This window comes from Ruditapes philippinarum, unplaced genomic scaffold, assembly GCF_026571515.1.
Source record: "Ruditapes philippinarum isolate M1 unplaced genomic scaffold, ASM2657151v2 ctg83_1_1_1_1, whole genome shotgun sequence".
Classification (NCBI taxonomy): domain Eukaryota; kingdom Metazoa; phylum Mollusca; class Bivalvia; order Venerida; family Veneridae; genus Ruditapes; species Ruditapes philippinarum.
The window spans coordinates 243067-264391 of NW_026852900.1; the positions used below are offsets into that span (position 1 = coordinate 243067).

At 32.5% G+C, this 21325-nt stretch overlaps 1 protein-coding gene across 1 annotated transcript in view; it reads left to right on the forward strand.

Moving 5' to 3' along the window:
* Positions 1-14289, forward strand: part of LOC132727822 (uncharacterized) — a 28696-nt gene extending 14407 nt beyond the window's left edge. The window contains exons 2-3 of the mRNA XM_060713413.1: positions 1705-1817; positions 13573-14289. Coding sequence (XP_060569396.1) covers positions 1718-1817; positions 13573-13856 — 384 coding nt within the window. The 5' untranslated portion in view covers positions 1705-1717 and the 3' untranslated portion in view covers positions 13857-14289. The remainder of the gene's footprint in view (positions 1-1704; positions 1818-13572) is intronic.
* Positions 14290-21325: the final 7036 nt, after the last annotated feature.

Sequence of the window (21325 nt, forward strand, 5' to 3'; positions counted from 1 at the left end):
TCACAAGAAATACCACCAAAAAATCTTTAAAAAGTAGTCTCGCCATTAAAAGTATGAAATTATATTTTGATAACTTTCACTGTATAATTATCAAGAGAAATTTTCACGGATAAATCAGTAATCCACTCAAAAAGCATAAAAATATATATCTCTTATTGTACATGGTAAATTTACATGAAAACCTATTGAGCATATCGAATCAAGAAACGAAAAGAAAACAATCATGAATGTCTAATCAGTTTTTATTTACACTTACTATTCCATATCGTCACAATATTCAATAAAAATATTTTCATTTATATTGTCTACGGGTTGCGCATTTAAATACAATTTTTGAAAAGTAAATTAAGCACAACTTTAAGGATTCAAAGATAAACTTATTCACGTGAAAATTTTCTATAATCCCTCAATCAAACCAAGTCTGCAATTTTCATGTAATTTTGTTGTCATTAATGTTTTCGAGGGATCACTTTTTCCAATTTTTTTTTTACTTCACAACAGCAGGTGTCAAATGTCGTATGGCAGCTGTAGAATATTGCCAGTATTTCACTTTGAACAGTGTTGTTTTTAAGCTGGTCTTTCGGGATCATTGATGCCAGCTCTATTAAATGTTGATAATTGAGTACCGGTCAAGCCGGATCTGGGGGCGTGCGGGATGTTGCGCTTATTCATTATCCCTCATGTACAGACTTAATCAAACCGAGTTTTCAATTTTAATGTTATTTTGTTGTGGTTAATCACTTTGTTTACAGATTGTTTTATTAATTAAACAAAAATGTTTATTGTTAACAACATGTGCAATATTATGTAATACAGTGGTAATTAAAATTTACTCTTTAACACCCTGCTGTTTCAAATTAAATTTCTGTTATGATATCATAAAAGAGGGCTTTAATTGGTACACGCGCTTTTTTCAAAAGTTAATAGTCCCTCATACGTAGTTTCTTATGTCCGTAAAAAGGTCTATACACTTTATGACAATAATTGATCACAACCATCAGAGAGAAATACTATCTTGCTTAGGAATGTAAATGATACTAAACATATTTCTTCGTGTAACAGAAATTAAAAGTTACAATATTGTTTTGATTAGATTTTACAATGCCATCCGGTCTTTTAGGTTTATAAATAAATTTTAATGGCTGCAATGTAATACCTTTATTATCTAATTATACACGTATACTATAAGCTTTAGCTCATGATATTTTCAAACCAAACGTTTATTGATAATTTTGTCACAAGGTAGATTATTTACACAATGAGACCGAAAGGTGAAATTTTAAAAAGAAATAAATACTTATAAACGAAACCGATGCTAAAAGGTAAAATAACATACCGCAAAAATGATAATGATATTATCTATTGGAGCAGTAATTTGCAGATTAACATACTTTTTTGATCTCAGAAATGTAGAAAAATGTCTACTTATTGCCAGGACAAAATGAATATATGATGCGATTTTAAGAAAGGAACATTATTTAAATGGTAAAAATTTCTCTGTATCTGATGAATATTAGGGTTTGCATGAAAAGCAAAGAATAATGATTTGTTTTTTTTAGAAATAATATAATCAATGTCATTACCAAACGATGATACACTCGTCAATCGTGTCTCGATTTAAGGATCCGCTTTAGAAATTTTAATGAAAATGCATTTTGCTTTTTATACATGTTTTGTTAATGTACGAATACCTTCTGTTTTCAGATCTGCAGGAATAATGAAATTAGTCGACATACAAACATATTGCTTCATTATTGCTTTTCTATTCGTCGCTTTTGCCGCATTGGTCATGGCATGGTCGAAACGATTCCCCATTGGTAAAGTGATTTTCTTTTTCTTACATATTTATGCGTATAAGTATAACAATACGGGGCATCCATGGCCGATTTGTTAGGGTCGTTGACATCAAAACACTTGCTCCTCACAACCACGTGTTTGAATTCAACTGAGGACTTTATATTATTTCATGTGAGGAAGATATCCAGGTAGCATATATAATATCGGTAGTTCTACTCAGATGCCTGAAATAATATAAAGCAGGGAATTAAATCCCTCCACCAGTAAAGCTGGACAATTGCCTCAAATAGTTTACTCTGTTGGTAGACCTAAACACACAAAAAAACAAGCGCAAATATTGATTTTATATAAATACAGTATCATTTTTCTTTAAAGAAGGGCGAATGTTAAATGTTTTCAGGTAAAATTCAATATCCAATTAACTTTTATAAACTGGTTCTTCTACATGTGCATTATACTCGAAGTGCGACCATAGCTTAACCAAAGAATCAATAGCTTCTTTTTTAGAACTACCGGCATAACATCTAAATTACTCTCTTCTGATAATGATTGACAGTGATCGTCATATTTTGTTCCTTATATGTCTGTGATAATGTCAGAATCATTTTTTCCCATTGATAGTTTTATTTTCCTCTGGAGGAAAAATATTATTTAATGAAATGTCTGTGTTTGTTAATTCCTTCAGAAGAGCGAGGGGAATTTTATCTCTCATATTTTTTTTAATTGTGCGAATAGCATGTCGTCGTCATCACACATGGCTTCCTCTTCAGCGATTTAAAAAGCATTTCATAATGAAAACGAAAGTACGAAATGCGGGATCTCTTTACGGGTAGTCGATATTTTGCGTTCGTTATAAAAGTGTGATTTTCTGTACTTTGTTTTATAATCGAAAATTCCTTATAACCGTGTTCGCTAAACCATAATTTATATAAGATGAATTCGGGTCAAAAGGAAAGTGTTTCTTATAACCGGAAGTTGTTCGCTATAATCGTATCCGATATAAGTGAAGTTAACTGAATTCAAGTTAACACATTTTTGATATATTTTCAAATAACTAACTTATATGTTCTTTCTTATACAAAGTAATCACAGTAATAAATACATAAATAAGTTTCTTATATTATATATTTTCATCTAACCTTAATATTGTCTTAGTTATAACAATGAAAATTAAAGTTTTCATTTATTTTAATTGAAATTTGTTTAAGTTATTACGATCATGAATACCTTCGTTTCATATTTATTACATACACTAAAGCGCAGATGTGTAACAAAGTAATTTGATAAAAACGATAGAACGTTCACCACTCGCACACGCCGCTACTTAAAACATGCACAGTATGAAATGTTGACTTTACTTTTACATTCATTACCAAACTATAAGACTATATGGTTGATATTTTTCGCCAAGGTGGAGAACGCGGTTGGTCTTACGTTACTTGCAACTAATTGGAATAATTGTTACAGCATTTTGCGATGTCTTTGATGTCTTGCATGAACATTTGTACTTTTAGTGTTTTTTAATTGTCAACTCGCCTTGGGAAATTAACAGACCCTCTGTGATGTAAAACGTTTAATATTATCCGCTTCAGTGAAAAATGAATTTATTAAAAATGCACTTTGTGAGATTTCTTCAGTTGTATGCTTATCTTTATTATTGCTAATCTAAAGCGAACATCAAATCACACATACACAAGGAAATTAAATCGGAATGCGGCATGTCGCACGTACAACAAATCGTTGATTGTTTAAATCTCTTTTTTTTTGTTCTTAAATCTAGCTATGTGAAGAACTTATATCATACAATGTAGCTATTGGTTTGCTTCAAGTGTTTCTCTATTCAGATCAACTTAAAAACTTTGTCAGATACGATTGACAACAATATCTAAAACATTACATTGGTGTTGAATTGCCATTGAGAGCAATTAAAACTTAAAATAAAAATGTGCTAACAAAGCATACACACATATACTAAAGGTGATTAATACTCCCAACAGCAGAAGCAGAAATTTTACTCAATCTATAATTTGTAAGGTTTGAATTGTGTACAAAGAATAATTTCATATTTATTTTAATCCCAACCAGGGTCGTAATAAAACCTGGCTTATACTTAATTTGATTATAATATCTCGTTTCTGACTGAAGTTATTGTTCGAAAAAGTACTGTCTGGTAATAGTGACCCTGAACCCCAATGTATCCAAATGCAATCCCAACCGAGGTTTCAACATAAGGTAACTAAATACGAAGTTTGATTACAATAACTCATTGTTAACTAATGTTATCGTCCAGTTACATGTTTTCTGTTTTTTGTAACCATTACCTTGGCACCAGGGGGTCAAAAACAACAACAGCCGGGGTCTTTGCATTCTCTTTTTATATAGCAAGTATGATTACAATCTCATTTCAAACTCTAGTTATTGTCCGGAAAACCTTTTTTCTATTTTTTGGGAATGATTGCCTTGATCTTGATCCTGGGGCTCCCAAAGCAATACCAGCCAGTGTCTTTATGTAAGCCTGCCATATACCAGGTTTGATAACATACCTATAGAGTCCAAACAATGGCATTTACCTTAAGAAGTCAAAAAGCTTTACCGTCCGAGGTTTCCATATAAGGTTGCTATATACCAAGTTTGATTACAATATCCTAATCCAAACACATCTTATCGTCCGAAACTATGAAGGAGACTAACCGACTAACCCACTGACCGACAGGCTGACTCAATTATACCCCCTAAACTTCGTTTGGGGTATAAATATATAGTTTGAGGTGCATATCAAACAAAGGGAGTTGGCACATCTCATACTGATCATAGTTAATTTTAAGTCATTTAAGATATACAGAAGAATTGTTCAATTGTTCATAAAATAAGAAAATCAAGGTTAGATTACAGATTAGAAGAAACTGTTCTAAAGGTTCATTGATTACAATAATTAACAACTGTAATTAGGCATGAATTTACAAATGATTCGTTAACTATCTTGGTACATACAAAAGATAAAGAATTTGGCAAGATGTTCGGCTTGAAAAACCATCAATAAATTGCATTACCCGTTCATTATGTATGAAATTTATAAACATAAATAGACCTTTTGCAAGCTTTTAAACGTTCGTTTCAGTTCTATTACTCATTTTTTCCCTTAAAATGTGAACGATTTGAAATCTTTGGGATTTTTTTTACAAATGAAAGCTCAAATATATATCCCCTGTTAAAAAATGCATTTGCAGTTTTAAACCTGTAACGTGACTTTGCTTTCAAATTGCATAACGTTTACGAAAGAGAAAATAAAACAAATCTTAAGTGTTCGGCTATTACCAATTGGTGTTGTATTGTTTGTTATTTTTTGACAGTCACTCTTATATTCATGTATAATTATATAGCCCAGACAGACGTTTTGACATAAATAAGTAGACATAGATTAGTCATGTTCACACTTTGCAAATGTTCTTGTGTCAGTGACATAAATTAAGAATTAAGAACACCCCGCTAATAAGACCACTTTTTAAAATAACGAAAGCTTCTGTTCTTTTTGTCAATGGTAACATGATTCAAAATTAAGACCGTCCTGCTTACCCAGTTTTAATACCACCAGATTAAGTCCCATTTCTTTGTGTGATACTTTATTTGAGACCACTGATGTTTCAGTCACAAACTTTTATTTTTTATCTGCTTGATTGCTCTTTGCATGACACTTGATTTCAAATGCCATGTTAAAGAAACACATTCGACCTTTTTAAGTATTAAATTTCATGGTTATAAATTTACATGTATGTGTTACAAAAGCTCATTAATTTATATTCAAATCAATAATTATAAATTTCCAAAAATCTTAGCATATATTTTCGGACCTAGTCAATTACTGACCAAGTATGTGTCAATACGGACAAAGTTGTGTAAAAATTCCAATGGCGTTATTAAAATTTAGTAAATAAAATGTTTTTCTTTGAGGTTTATAAAACACATTAAAGGCTTTTTATAAGTTTATCTTACGCGCACAAAGCGTGATTTAAACATGTACTTTACAAATGACATTATACCACTATATAAAATTTATTATCTAACGATGTGACTTAGATATAAGCAAAACACGAAAAAACGAATTATGAACAATAATTTTCTTCACGTTGCAAACCAGATGTAGTATTTTTCTGTGGTGGACACGAGAGGAGATCGTATAAATGGCGTTTACTCCATATTTATAACTTGCCCCTATTACGTTATTACTATGCTTAAGAATTTCATGGACATTTTCGAAATGGCGATTGAACGCGTTGAATTTGTTTCAAACAAAATGTTTAATATATTTTAACATACATGCTACGTTGTTTTTGCATGGTTGCAGCATATGTGTCATTAAAGCTATATTATCGAGATGAATCACAAAGTATAGGTGATATGGATGATACAATGATAAAGGGTAGTGGTGACCTTATGGCTAAGATGTTTGCCTCTCAATCCCAGGATTGTGGGTTCTAGCCCAACTCGGGTCCAACTATTTTTCCTCTATTGACACCAGAACTGCTTAGTTCCAGGAAGCGGACACTAAAGTTATTAATGAAAGTTAAAAAAAGTGTTTCGCGATCGATCATGAATAAATATGTTTAAACTAATAGCTCGTATATTCATTAAGGACCCTGGAATCATTTTGTTCAAGCAGCAAAAAATATACAAAACATATTTTAGTGCAAGACGAAAATATTTTCTTGTTTGCAGGGATATTGCAGTAAGATATTTACGAAATATATTTTGCGCTTATTTGGTGAAATGTTGTTTTTAATATACACTTTAAAAAAGCAGTGAAATATTTTTCTATTACATGTATATACTTTAAAAAAATCGGTGAAATATGGGTTAATTATACACTTGTGATATTGATAAAAATAATAATAATATAATGCTGCTGCTGATGATGCTGGTGATGAAGATGGTGGTTGTGGTATTTACGGTTCAGTCATTAAGGTATTTTTTTCCTTTTCTACATTTTTTTAATAAACAGTGTTGTGCAAAACGAACTTATTTAAGTTAAAAAGTCCACATGTGACATAAACGTTCAACTTGGTACTTTCATTTTAATGCGCCTTTTTGGAAAGTGGCAAATACGTGTTGGTGAGCATAGAAAAAACTCAATCAAACAGAATATGGCACATTTCATGTTCCATTTTCAGCTGAAGAGTGTACCAAAATCGACCGAATATGTCCCACGTGTGACAAATTCGAATCGAATATGTCCCACTTGTGCTATATTCGGTCCGTGACGTATGCGGTCCGACAAAGCCCAACACTGCAAAATTAAAAATGTTGCAGGCTCGGTTTGATTGAGCCTGTTCATGGACGGTACTGGAAAATGCAAGTTACAATGCCACCCCTAGCACCGTCTTAATCAGAATTCAACATTTAAGTACAAAAGTAGTGAAATTTTGATTTTAATAATATCCGCAGATGTGCTCATTCGGCGGTTATCACGGATCCTTCAATGTGACACGTTATTACCGTTCCGTGAAATGCGGCATATTTTCCCCAAATAAATAATGCATATGCTTCCAACGAGAATTCAATATGAAGTTAATGAAACCTGCATATTACAGATAAGCTGTCAAAATACAAAATTAAAAAGAAGGCAACATATCCTAAGTGTGATTGATAGTATTCAAGTTAGGAATACTTGAACAATCCAACAAGAAAAAAACTATTTGGAAAGAGGTTAAAGTACAAAAACATGCATTAACAGCAATTATGTCGTGCTGAGCGATGTTCAAGGATCTTCAACAATCCATATTGACCGAAGAACTTGAAATAAGGAAGCTCAACCCGTTTGCCGCTGAAAGACTTTGTCGCTAGCTTATCTGTAATTTTGACTGATGATTGAACTTGCTTCTGGTTAGGTTTTAACTATAGATGAAGTGTCGGTACATTATCTTACTAAATGAATAAACACGTGGTTTAAATTAAACAAGCTACTTGGTTCGTGACGGCTAAAGAAGGAAAATGATGTTCTGTCCCCCAGACACTATAGGGTCGCAGTTTTCTTTGATGGTTATGGGTAAATGATGGAATGTTATCTGAAAATTGACACATCAATGAATGGACAAGGATGCATCAATTGATGGGCAAATAAATTGTAGTTAAACACTCAGAAAACTTAGTAAATGTGTGGTAACCAGGACATTGCCTTTTAAGGGAATATATAACGTATTCCAAAGGTCCTAGTCATGCTGAACATTTTTTTAAACATGTTATACTTGGCGCAAAACGCGGGCCATGAGTAAATACAGGTCAAACCTTAATTCATATTGCTCCTCTTACCAAAATAAATTTGAGGAAGAATTTCAGAACTTCAGAAAAACGCGGTTTGTCATGGTTCAGTAATATTTACTATGTCACGGCTCAGAACTGTTATCATTTTAGGGGAGATGGTGTGTAACGGACGCCCTGCACATTTTCCTCACCCCGTGGCGATGATATATTAGCAGGCGGATAACTCCCGGACTTTGTAGAGTTGCTAAACGATACCTCGATGGTCCTGTGTTTGCGTTCTGGTCAGGTCCTCTGACATGGATAAATATACGTGCCTCGACTGTTATTCCCTTAAACCGTTGCAGATATTAAAAGAATTGATCAAAGGCGGTTTTCGTGAACTTTTATTTCATTATCACAAATCATGATTTTTTTATGAATTATTAAAATAGTTCTAAATAATTTTCATTCATTTACTTTATTCATAATTATGTTGACTCTTTTACATACCTTAACCTACAGCATTAAACATTACTGAAAATAACTGCATCAAATGACAATGCATAAATTAAAAGGAAAGGAAAGAAATTTCGATTTTGTTTAATAATAATTCAAACTTAAAAGTTACTGTTTAATATTCTGCTACAACGGGAGTTCTGACGGATACTGACATATCGTTTAAATTAATGCATATTTTGGTTAATCATATGAAGTAAGTCCTCCGTGAAATCTACCCGGACAGTAGGATTATTGTATTATTAGGACATTCAGATATACATTATTTGCTTTGGATTGCGCATTATTTAGTACTTGAAGCAGACCTTAACATGTCGTCGGGCGGGTTGTATGTTAGGGGAGTGTGTTATATTTAATTATACAAGTCAATAATTGGTGTAGTAAATTTTGTAGAGTAATAACAATAACGTCATAACACGTAAATAATGAAATTAAGGGGCAGGTCAATTTTTGTAATGAGCCTATTAAAGCTGCATGCCTCCACATGACCAAAAATAGTTCAAGACAATTAAACTTGGAAAAACCATACTAAAATTTTAAGAAAAGTAAGCAAATTAAAGATTCAAGTGATAATTAATATCTTATGTGCAATTAATGACTGCATTTTGTGGTATTTCTACTGCGTTACTAACGCAGTATGTTCTACTGCGTTACTAACGCAGTATGGGCTATTTATGCATATTTTGACCTCATTTTGGTAATTTAAGTTGATTTTAAGTGCCGATTGTAATGTGTCAAATATTTTCTTTGTTAATTTCACAATCTTTAACTTTTCATGAAAATTAGGATGAATCTGGAGGCGTGCTGCTTAAATACAAAGAAAATCTATACGGTTTAAGAAATTACAATAATATATTTTAGAGCTCACTTAACAAAAAACAAGAAATACTAAAGTATGGTCCATTTACTAGAACTAAAGCTAAACATGACATGTTTGTAGCGTAAAATGTTATGAATCAAAGTTTCCGGTTAGGTTAGCGTCGACCTCAATCCTTTCTTTCTTAGTTATAGTTAAAGCACTATGGCTGTTTCGTATAGGTTTGAGCACATTTATTATTTCAGAATGCGAAAAGCTATGATTTATTTTATCGATACTGCTCAATAGCAGTTTGCACTTATCATTACTGATGTTCGGATTGTAGCGAAAACAACCAAGTTCGATTAAACTGGAGGCTGTGTGACATATCCAAGTTTGATAATACATAGACCAACGCGACGTAAAGCAACATTCAAAGCCGCCTAGTCATGCGTAACGTGACAATTTGTTGGCCTTTGCGTTTTTAAATTTAACAAACAGATAGGTTTCTACATTACCTAAATTTTATTAAAATTATTGTTTTCCTATCAAATAAAAATAAACACATTCCAAAATCAAACCCAAACCTTGAACTAATTAATATATAAGTAATCCGATATCTTTAAAAAGTTTGTTAAATGTTGATATTTTTCTAATTTACATCACTGCATTTACTGTTTTCGAATTTTGATGTTGAAATGCAAATAACTGTCCAAAAAATCCAATTATAACTTGAATATATTTCGGGCGTACCACAAACACCCGTATTTCATATTCCTCCATATTTCACCAAGTTCAGGTCATAGTTTCTTGTAGGAATTATAACTTTTATGGCATGTACCTTCTGAGACCCAAGTTTTGCGTCAGCCATGATTTATCTGCTTGATTCCATGATTTATAGAACAATTTCGTACTTATGCTAGTTATATATTTGCATCAAATAATAGACTTAAACGTACTAACAATATTACTAACTATAAAAATTTCATATCTTGATATGAATGCACAGTTACTTTATAAAGTTTTGCTGTATCAGATATAAGAACTGTTTAAAAGTTTACAAAACTATAGCTCTCGTGTATGCATTTTACAATCTTTTGTTTGAATTTTGAAAAAAAAAACATTCCAAAGGCTTTTTTGAAACAAATTTGTTTCTAGATAACTTTTAAGCAGGTTGTGTATGAACAAAATCATTGCCACACGGTTAAAAATCCACTTGAAATAAAAGCGTGATTGTTTCAGAACATTTTATTTTTTATTTAATATCAGAAGCATTCTATGCTACCATTCTTTCAAACATAACAACTCTTTCAAGAATAGACTAAAAGTTAAAACAATATTATTTTTAATTTTAGATTTTCTTAAGATATCTCATGTGATATATACCATTTATTTCTATAATTGCTGGAGGCATTGTTGCCGCTTTTGGTTTATAGGAGCGCAATCATCTTGGCACCCATGGTCAAGTGGATATCGCTCCCATTTCGCTGCGGCCAAAAATGGTATAATGTTCCTCAAATACAAGGGTTATGTCCTGGAAATGAAATCAATGTCCTTAAGGGTAGACCTTCTATTCAGATAAGGTTTTCCATAAGACGCAAACTTACTTGATGAAGGTGCCAAATCTTTGCTATCCATATATGGATTTGTGTCATAAGTCAAGAAGCCATATCAACATTTTTTCTTTAAGAAAGCCCTTAACTGGCTTCTTTATACACATCCTCTTTATCTTCAGCGGACCATCACTTAATTGACAATGTCAATGAATGCTCGTCGTCCATTAAATTTTTATAACTATTTAATATAGATAATCGACAAATTTTCTGGTGTGATTTTGCCGCTATTTACCCTAACTGTTAACAGGGCCACACATTATTGCGTAGTGATTTAAGTGATTTAAGGAATCAAAATCAACTGGCCAATAACACATTTCTTCTGCTACAAATTTATTGAACATCGTCTGTAAAGTTGTCCTGTGCTAATATTGTTCGATGACTTATGAAATGTAAAATTACAAAAAAGCAACAAATGTATAAGTCACAAAATAAACATATTTTAGTATTAAGTAAACGTTCAATTTAATAGAATACAATATAGACCAAACATACATAACTGACTAGGCAATTATACACTGTACACCGGTTGGCTATTTCCTTTCGTGTATGCACGCAAAAAAAATATTTCAACTATCCGAAAAATACCCATAATTGTTTTGTAAGAATTATTAACATTATTTACATTTTAGTAGTTAAGAACCTTTTGGCACTAAAAGCTCTCACGTCACGCTAAATTCGCTTCAATTATTTGCGACGTCACGGAAGGCAGAGTTTCCGAAGGTTACATATAGAAAAAGGTACAAAACATTTTATCGCTAGATTGTCTGACGTTTTTACTGATAATCGTACTTGTTTCTGGTAAGTTTTAACCATGGATGAAACGTCGGGACATTATCTCACTAAATTAATTTACAAGTGATTTAAACAAAAGAAGCATCTTGGTTCTGTCATCCAGACATGATATGATGGTGACTTTCATGGATGGTGATGGTTAAATGATGGATTGTTTTCTGCAAAATTGACAAAGCAATGAATTATATACACTTTAATAACAAGGATGCAATTCATATGCAAATAAATTGAACTCAAACACATAAGTAACCTTAGTAAGGTGTGGTGATACACTAGAAGATTGCCCTTTAACGGTATACATAACGGTATTCCAAAAGTCTCGGGCAGACTGCACATTTTTGTCTTAACATGTCATATTTGGCCACAAACGCGGGCCGTGAATGAATACAGTTCAAACTACCAATCATATTGCTATGTAACCAAAAGAAATTTTAAGGAAGATTTTCAATAGGCGGGGGACGTTTGTCACGGTTCAGTTATGTTTACACTGTCACGGTTTAAAACTAAATGTTTACTATTTAGGGGAGAAGATGTCGGCTGGCTAGATATGTCAGTAGAGCCGCGGTACGGTAAACTGACTGTCCCGGGTTTGGGTCCCGGTCAGCCTGCACATTTTCTCACCTTGTGACAACTATTTATGGGCGATAATATATTAGCAACCAGATAACTCAGTCGGTAGAGCTGCAGAAAAGTTACTCGTGGGTCCCGGTTTCGTGTCCTGGCCAGTTTGCACATTTTTCATACCCACTGAAATGTCTGAAATATCTACACACGCTTTGACAATTACTCCATTTTAACCGTTGCTGATATCAAAGGAATTGATCAAAAAGCGGTTTTGTGAATTTTTTCATTATCATACATCATGATATTTTTATTTAATAATTTACAAGCATCTAACATTTTCTAAAATCATTATTAAAACAGTATAAAATACATGTTTGCTCTGTCTTAAGAAGTAACACTCTAATTGTTTCTGAGACATGATTTGCCTATAAAACTTCTTGTTTAATATTGTGCTAGTACGGGAGTTCCGACCGAAACCGACATATCATTTAACAATGTATATTTCGGTGAATCAAACGAAGATGATCATCCGTGAAATCTGTCAGAACAGCAGAAGAACTGTATTATTAGAACATTCAGTTATACATTATTTGCTGTGGAATGCACATAATTTACTGCTGGAAGCAGACCTGAACCTATGATGTGTTTGAACATTGACTTTGTTTAAATCATTTTGTATTCATTTTCAACTCTTTTGTTTTTTAAACAAGTCATTGTTTATCTCTCTTTTTTGTTTTATAAATGTCGTGAATAATTTTCTTTTTCAAATTCATAAATATAATAAAGAAAATTAGAAATAAAAACAACACATTATCTTAAATAGACCTTTCTATTGGCTATCTAAATTTACGATTTATGAAACTCATTATCAATAAGAAATAATATACACCTACAAGTGTGTATTACACTTGAATAGATGACGTAGGTAACCATGAACATGTACATGAAGATTTCACCTGTTGGGGGTAATGTTTTAATACACTTAAAATCACACACTAAGTTGACACTTTAATTGGTGACCGTTTTATGACTGTTTATGATAAGTTACCATAGAAACCATCTGGTTTGAATTTCAGAGGTTCTGGTATTTAGAGAATACATTTAATAAACTTATTAGAATAAAATATGGGACTTTTCAAATCGTCAAAGGATTCCGGTTTTCAGAGGGTCCGGTTTTCAGTGATTTCCCTTTAAATATGTACTGAAAAGTAGAAATGAATGATTTCAAAGCTGTATATTTCTTCATTTGTATTGAAGTGATTATAAGACGCTTGACTAAAAGGGAGAAAAAGATTATAGGACGCTCGACTAAAACGATGACAGTGCCTGTCAGTCATGAGGAACATGACCAAACGTCGCTTCGTAAAAGGCGGTCAACAGCTGGAACACAGCCACAGCCACCGGATAAGACAACTATACAAACGGCATCACTTCCGGCAAGGGCACCTACACCACCGCGTGTTATACATCTACAACAACAACAGCTGGACATGGCGCAGCAACTAACAATGGAACAAGGTAAGAAAAGAACCAATTCTTAGTGTCAAAGTTATGATAGGGGATTGGTTCATTTAAGATATCTTAAAAAAAAAAACAATATCAATAAGTTGGTTTAGCCAAATTGTGTATAGTAATAACAGTAACGTCATTACACGAAAACAGACAGAAATTGCAAAAGGGGGTAGGTCATGTTTTGTAATGAACCTATTAAATACTGTACAAAGAAAAACTATACCGGTTAAGAATGTTCAATTTGAAATCATATATTTTAGCGCTCATCCAACAGAAAGACAAGATATACTAATGAATGGTTCATTTATTAGGACGAAAGCTATTCGTCACTTGTGTTTAGCTTGAAAAAAGTTATGACTCAAAGTTTCCGGTTAAGCTAGCGTGCAACTCAATCCTTTCTTTCTTTATGATAATTGAAGAACTATGGATGGCTTTTAAAGTTCTGAGCACATATACTATTTCAGCATGATTTATTTATCGATATTGCTCAATTGCAGTTTGCACTTACTGTCATTGATGTTAAGATTGTAGAGAAAACTATCAAGACTTAGTTTCATTAAACTGGAGGCTGACATATAAAAAAATGAGAGTGTATAGACTAACGCGACCTAAAGCAGCATTCAAAGCCGCTAAGTGTATACCTATGAGAGTATGTAGAATAAATGACCAAAAAATTTTGATAGGACATTTTTTCATAACTTTTGTGAAAGAATACACAAAATGTCACATGCAAAATATGTAAGCTGTAGATGTTTGAAATAACAATGGTTTTATAAATTCTATATGTTATTATAACTGTACCTAAAATGACAATAGGTAAAACATTGTACAAAATATCAAAAGAAGGTCAGCTGATATCAAAATTCAATTCAGCATAACAAATTACACCCCTTGTCCCAATTACAAGTCTGTATGTCAATAAACAAGAAAGAAAGTCAAATGATATCAAAGAAATCAAAACAGGTCAGCTGATATCAAAATTCAATTCAGCATCAGAAATTACACCCCTGGTCCAAATATCAAGTCTATACATATAAAAATATCAAAAGTAGGCCAGTTGATATCAAAATTCAATAACAGCTCAAATTATTTCAACTTTCAACTATGCAATGAAACATCAGGTTCAACAATGTGTCCAACAATTCAATGAAATGTGCTTTTTCCAAGTTTAAATCCAATTTAATAAAGATTGAAAAAGTTACAATAATTTTTAACAGAATTTAATATTAAACACAAAATGAGCATACAAATGATACAAAGCATAATACATGTAATTGGTTCAATGTAAAAGTATTCTTACTTGAAAAAAATAAGCATTTACTGTATTACATAGCTGTATACTATCTTTTCAATTAAGTATTACCTATTTCTGAAAACATTTATGATAAATCATCATTATAAAGTTTTTTTATAATTATAGGGTGTTGTTAATCATTATGTCCTTATAATGTGCTCAAGTGAGGAAAGACATTCCAACATAAACTGTTTCCCTTTCATTCAAGATATTCTATGCTCAATTTTCATATTTGATCATATTTATAATTGCTACACAGTCTCTTTGTAAATATAAAATAAACATGTTTCAACTTCACACAAAGCTGTGTTTTAAATTCTACAAACTGTAGGAGGTTACAATATGAATATATAGTGTCATTAAAAAACTGGCACTTATTTTTTAAGAAAAGACCAATTTTACTAGACCTGTAAAAGGGCACACAGCTTCCAATAGATAATTATTCATTCTTTTGTTCAAATTGGAAATACTTGGTAAAAATTACATACATTCAATAAATTTATGTGATAGAAATATTTAACCCAAGGATGAGCATAGTATATCTTTAAGCTATAATTTGAAGAAATGCCATGGCCTGGGGCACTTTAGCTCATCTAATTAATATGAGCAAATTTGATAGAAGACTACATAAACTCGCTACAGGCAAAGTTTGCCGATCATCAATCTTTAACTTCCGCACAAGATAATGTTTAAAGAGTTTTCTAATTTTAGCTCTAGAAGCCCTTAAAAGGGGCAATCAAATCAATATGAGCAAATTTGATTAAAGACTATATAAGAATGCTACAAACAAAGTTTGGTGATCATCCATCTATCAGGTATGTAGAAGGAGATGTTTAAAGATTTTCTATTTTTAGCTAAAGCAGCCCCCTAAAGGGGGCAAATCAAATTAATATTAGTTAACTTGATAAAAGGCTACCTATGTATGCTACATAGTTTGGTGATCATCCATTTATTGGCTCAGTAGAAAATGACCATTTAAGTTTTTTCTATTTTTAGCTTTAGCGGCCCCTATTATGGTCCAATCAAATTACTGGTAATATGAGCAAATTTGATGAAAGTCTACCTTAGAATGCTAAAGACAAAACTTGGTGGTCATCCATCCATTAGTTTTGTAGAAAGAGACGTTAAACGGTTTTCTAACTTTAGCTATAGCGGCCCCTTTAAGGGGCCGAACAAATTAATATGAGCAAACTTGATAAACTACTACCTAAAAATGCTACAGACAATGTTTGGTGATCATCCATCCATTAGTTCTGTAGAAAGTGACTTTTAAGGTATTTCTATTATTAGCTTTAGCGGTCCTTAAAGGAGCAAATCAAATTAATATGAGCAAACTTGATAAAAGAGTACCCAAAAATGCTTCAGACAAAGTTTGGTGATCTTCCATCCATTAGTTCTGTAGAAGAAGATGTTTATGTGTTTTTCCAATTTTTAGCCGAAGAGACCCCTAAAAGGGGCCAATCTATTCTATTTTTAGTTTTAGCGGCCCTTAAAGGGGCAAAACAAATTAATATGAGCAAAATTGATGAAAGACTACCCAAGAATTCTACAGACAAAATTTGGTGATCATCCATTAATTAGTTCTGCAGAAGAAGATGTTTGAAGGTTTTTCTATTTTAGCTCTGTAAATCCTAGAAGGGGCCAATTGAAATGACATGAGCAAATTTAAGTATGACTGTCACAAGGATGCTACAGACCAAATTTGAAGTAAATATGACCAGCAGTTTCAGAGAGGAAGACGATTGTTGACGCATGACGATGGACGACGGACGCCGGAGTATCCCCCTGTGAGACTAATAGCTAATGCTGAGCTTCTTCGGCTCTGGTGAGCTAAAGAACAAAACATGTTATCTTCGAATACTTAAACGGTAGCGGTATTTGAAGTGAATATATTGATAACTGTTAATATACAGGATTAAATAAATTGATTAAATTGACAGAATACTATTGTTGTGAATCGCTTCTCTACGTATATCTACATTTTGATGAAATTCGTAAATGAAAAAAGTAACGAATTAACTAGATTTCTTATTATCAAAACAAAATTACAGCGCATTTCTTACATGTTTTTTTTAATATGAGCAAACTTGATAAAAGAGTACCCAAGAATGCTTCGGATTTTCCATCCATTAGTTCTGTAGAAGAAGATGTTTAAATGTTTTTTCCCATTGTTAGCCCTAGAGACCCCTAAAAGGGGCCGATCTATTCTATTTTTAGCTTTAGCGGCCCTTAAAGGGGCAAAACAAATTAATATGAGCAAAATTGATGAAAGACTACCCAAGAATGCTACAGACAAAGTTTGGTGATCATCAATTAATTAGTTCTGCAGAAGAAGATGTTTGAAGGTTTTTCTATATTTAGCTCTGTAAATCCTAGAAGGGGCCAATTGAAATGACATGAGCAAATTCAAGTATGACTGTCACAAGGATGCTACAGACCAAATTTGAAGTACATATGACCAGCAGTTTCAGAGAGGAAGACGATTGTTGACGCATGACGATGGACGACGAACGCTGGAGTATCCCCCTTTGATACTAATAGATATTGACAAATTAATTGATAAATTGACAGAATACCATTGTTGTGAATCGCTTCTCTACGTATATCTACATTTAGATGAAATTCGTAGATGAAAAAAGTAACGAATCAACTAGATTTCTAATTATCAAAACAAAATTGCAGCGCATTTCTTACTTGTTTTTTTTAATCCTGAACACTAACTGATTAATAATAACAACATGTGTCTTATGAGACCAATTACAGGGTGCATACCAATATGAATACCCTCTTTGCAAAATGAACTTAAACAGTTCCCTCTTTACACATACACAGGTCCTTCTCTTCTGAAAACAAGTAGACGACATACACAAATCTAGTCCATGTTCATTCTTCTCATAAAAGGTTGTATGTCTGTCGACTGAAAAAGAAGTATACCACAGAACACTTTAACACATGTAGAACGTTTTAACTATGTCTTGCTTAGGGCGTTGTCCATTTTTCTCAATTACTGCAACTCCACAATAATATCTAAACTAAATCGCCATATTTCACTACACCCAACGCCTCCGAATGTTCTGTGGGCCATATAAACCAATTATTTGAATATATACACATCATACATTTCGCATGTTATCATTTTCATATAAAATATATCTTATTATTTCTTTGAATATTAAATTAGTAAACAAAAACACTTTAGTTTCGGTATCTCAGCGCCAAGGGTTACCTACTTGCTATTGTTTTTTTCCTGTCATTGGTACCCTTAGTGGTACCCTCTCTTTCATTTCGCTTAAAGAACCGTATTGTGTTTTCAGAAGCATACTCTATGCTTTCAGTCTCTTCGACAACGCAAACTATGAAAAAAAGTAAACATGATAATAATTAATTGAAACAATGCTTACGAGGGTACCAGTGCTTTAAACAAAATGGTTGAGAGGATTTCTGTTACAGAGAGAAAATCAATAGCTAAGAGGTAACCCGTGCCGCTGAGAAACCAAAAGAAAAGTCTTGTTGTTTTTTTTATCTGATTTTTTTCTGAATTTTTGACTATTTACTTACATTTACCGAAGATAATGTAACAATGATTACATGTAAAATATATGATTTGTACATTATCAAATCATTAGTTGATTATAGTCTACAGAACATTCCGAGGCGGTGGGTACGGCCAAACATTGCGATTTTGTAAGTTTATTGTGAAACTGCAGTAATCGGTAAATGGACAAAATATTTAAAGAAAATGGTAAAGGTAAAACATTCTAGTGTGCTGTGTTATACTTCTTTGCCACTCGACACATCACATGTTATCAGAAGCATGAACAATTACTACATTTGTGAATGTCGCCTTATTGTTTTCAACGGAGAAAGATCTGTGTATTTGTAAAAAAAGGGTACCGTTTTAGTCCATTTCGAAAAGAGGGTACTGATATGGATATTCATCGTGAATTACAGTCACAGTCGCTAATCAGACACCATGTTCAATTCTTTAAGATTTACATAATGCCTCACTTGAAATCAGCCGTTTTTGTATGTAATAAATTACCACTTGCACCAATGTTGAAATTTGCGAGATAAATATACATGTATATACATTTGTATCCGTATTCAAAGTTAAAAAACCAATTAACAAACTACATGTGGATTTGGTTTGTAGGTGTAAGATGCATTTAAATATTTAGCAGATAATAAAGTGTTCTAGAACAAATTTTTATCATACATTATATAAATGATCATAATAAATCACTTTAGAACTCTTTCAGCATTTTGTTGATAGGTATCAAACCCGGCCCGTCTATTACACAAATTACGACTGACTGAATGTAAAATATTCCCAATACCATGATCGTTGCTAAAGCAAACATCTAATACAAAAAAGATACTTTACCAAATATGTAGGCCCTGCTAATATGAAACGAGCATTTTTCATTTTGTTTTCTGATCAACAATCTGGAGTATGCGATTTCGACATGATTTACACCTAGTAACAACTTGAATAAAAGATTTAGTTTTTTCCGACCTTTACAACAGATTGGTTATAAGCGATTAATATCAGTCCATGTGCAGCGCGATTAAAATACACACAAAATTCAGTTTGAATATTTTTTTAAGTTAAACATTGAAATTTTCATCAGACAGTAATTGGTTTCAAATGATCATGTGTCCGAAAATTTGACGTAGGTTGGCGATCACGTTGAGAAAAGGTTAAACCGACCTATAGCCTTTTGATGGAGGAGCATATTTACCCATAAATTGTGAGAAGTACCTGATGTTTGTTTGAATTTGCAGTTTCTGTTGCAATTAAAGTCAATATAAACATGTCTTGGAAATAAAGTTTTATCTGTTTATCAATGTTCGACTAACCGCAATCCGACATCATTCAACTTATATTATTGACACACGCACGCGCGTGCGCACACACACACGCAAGTTAAGAACAGTATCGCTGGGAGACATTTAACAGAGAATGGCAAATATGTGTTAGGGGGCGTGAGGGATGTTGCACTTATTCATTATCCCTCATGTGCATGAGCAGACTCAATCAAACCGAGTCTGTAATTCTTACATTATTTTGTTGTGATTAATGCTTCCGAGGGATCACTTTGTTTCCAGAATTTTTTACTACTAAATAGCTTAAAAACACCACTCAGAATGATATTATTCCAATTCAAAATGAAAACGAAGGGAGATCACTAACTTTTCAATTTGAGATTGCCGATTTTCACGTTAAGCTGTTCTAATTTTGTACCATCCTTCAAAGCTAAGTTGAAACACGTAATTACAATTAGGGAGTACAGCTGTAGAAGTAAAGTATTTTTTTCTCAAGCATCGTTTTATGTATGTTTTTATCAATTTATTAGATTTACACTTGCATAGATTTTCTAGTGTTAACATCTTTGCTAGATAAACCAATATTCAAACTCTAACGTAAAATGAGTTGTAGTTTTTTTTAAAGATGGGGCTTTTATAAATTAGTAAACTTAAAGGTGAAGTCACGGCGTTTATTTTGAATGATGTTGATTCTAATTATACAAAATATCAATTAAAAAAGAAAAAACTATATTCGCAACATGTCTGTAAATAGTTAATTGTGAAGAAAAAACTAACTTGAAGCTGAAAATATAAGTAAAATTGTTTAATAAATAATGCATCGGGTTTTCTTGATTTTTGTCGGGCGGGGCGGGGAGGTGGAGACAGATATTGATTTAAAAGAACTACAGAAAATGAACATTTAGTCAGCTGTTTTCATTGGCAAGTCATTGTCGGCATTTCGGCCTTTTTTGTATAGGTTATGTTAAACTAATCTGTTTCATGATAATTGAGTCGGCGAAATGATGAATATAATTTTACATTGTTAAGAGTTTTTTCAACTAGAAAGGGCTGCATTACTTTTGAAGCCCGAAGATCAACTGCCAACGGAAAACATGTTGGGAATTGAATATCGTTTGAGAAATTTTATACCGAAAGGACCGATTTTCTTTTCCTTTGCCTATGCACACTCTTGGAGGTACTTGATTTATTTTTAAATTAGTTTGTGGTTTCCTTTGGGAACAATTTCATAAACAATGTTAACATTTGTTGACAATGTACATCAGCTATTTTGATTATTACATATGAAAAACCTCGTCCGAAGTTTTTTTCAATACGTATTAGATAGGGCCCGTCTATACCTATCCAAGTCTTGAATGCATGTATTATATTCTCTTG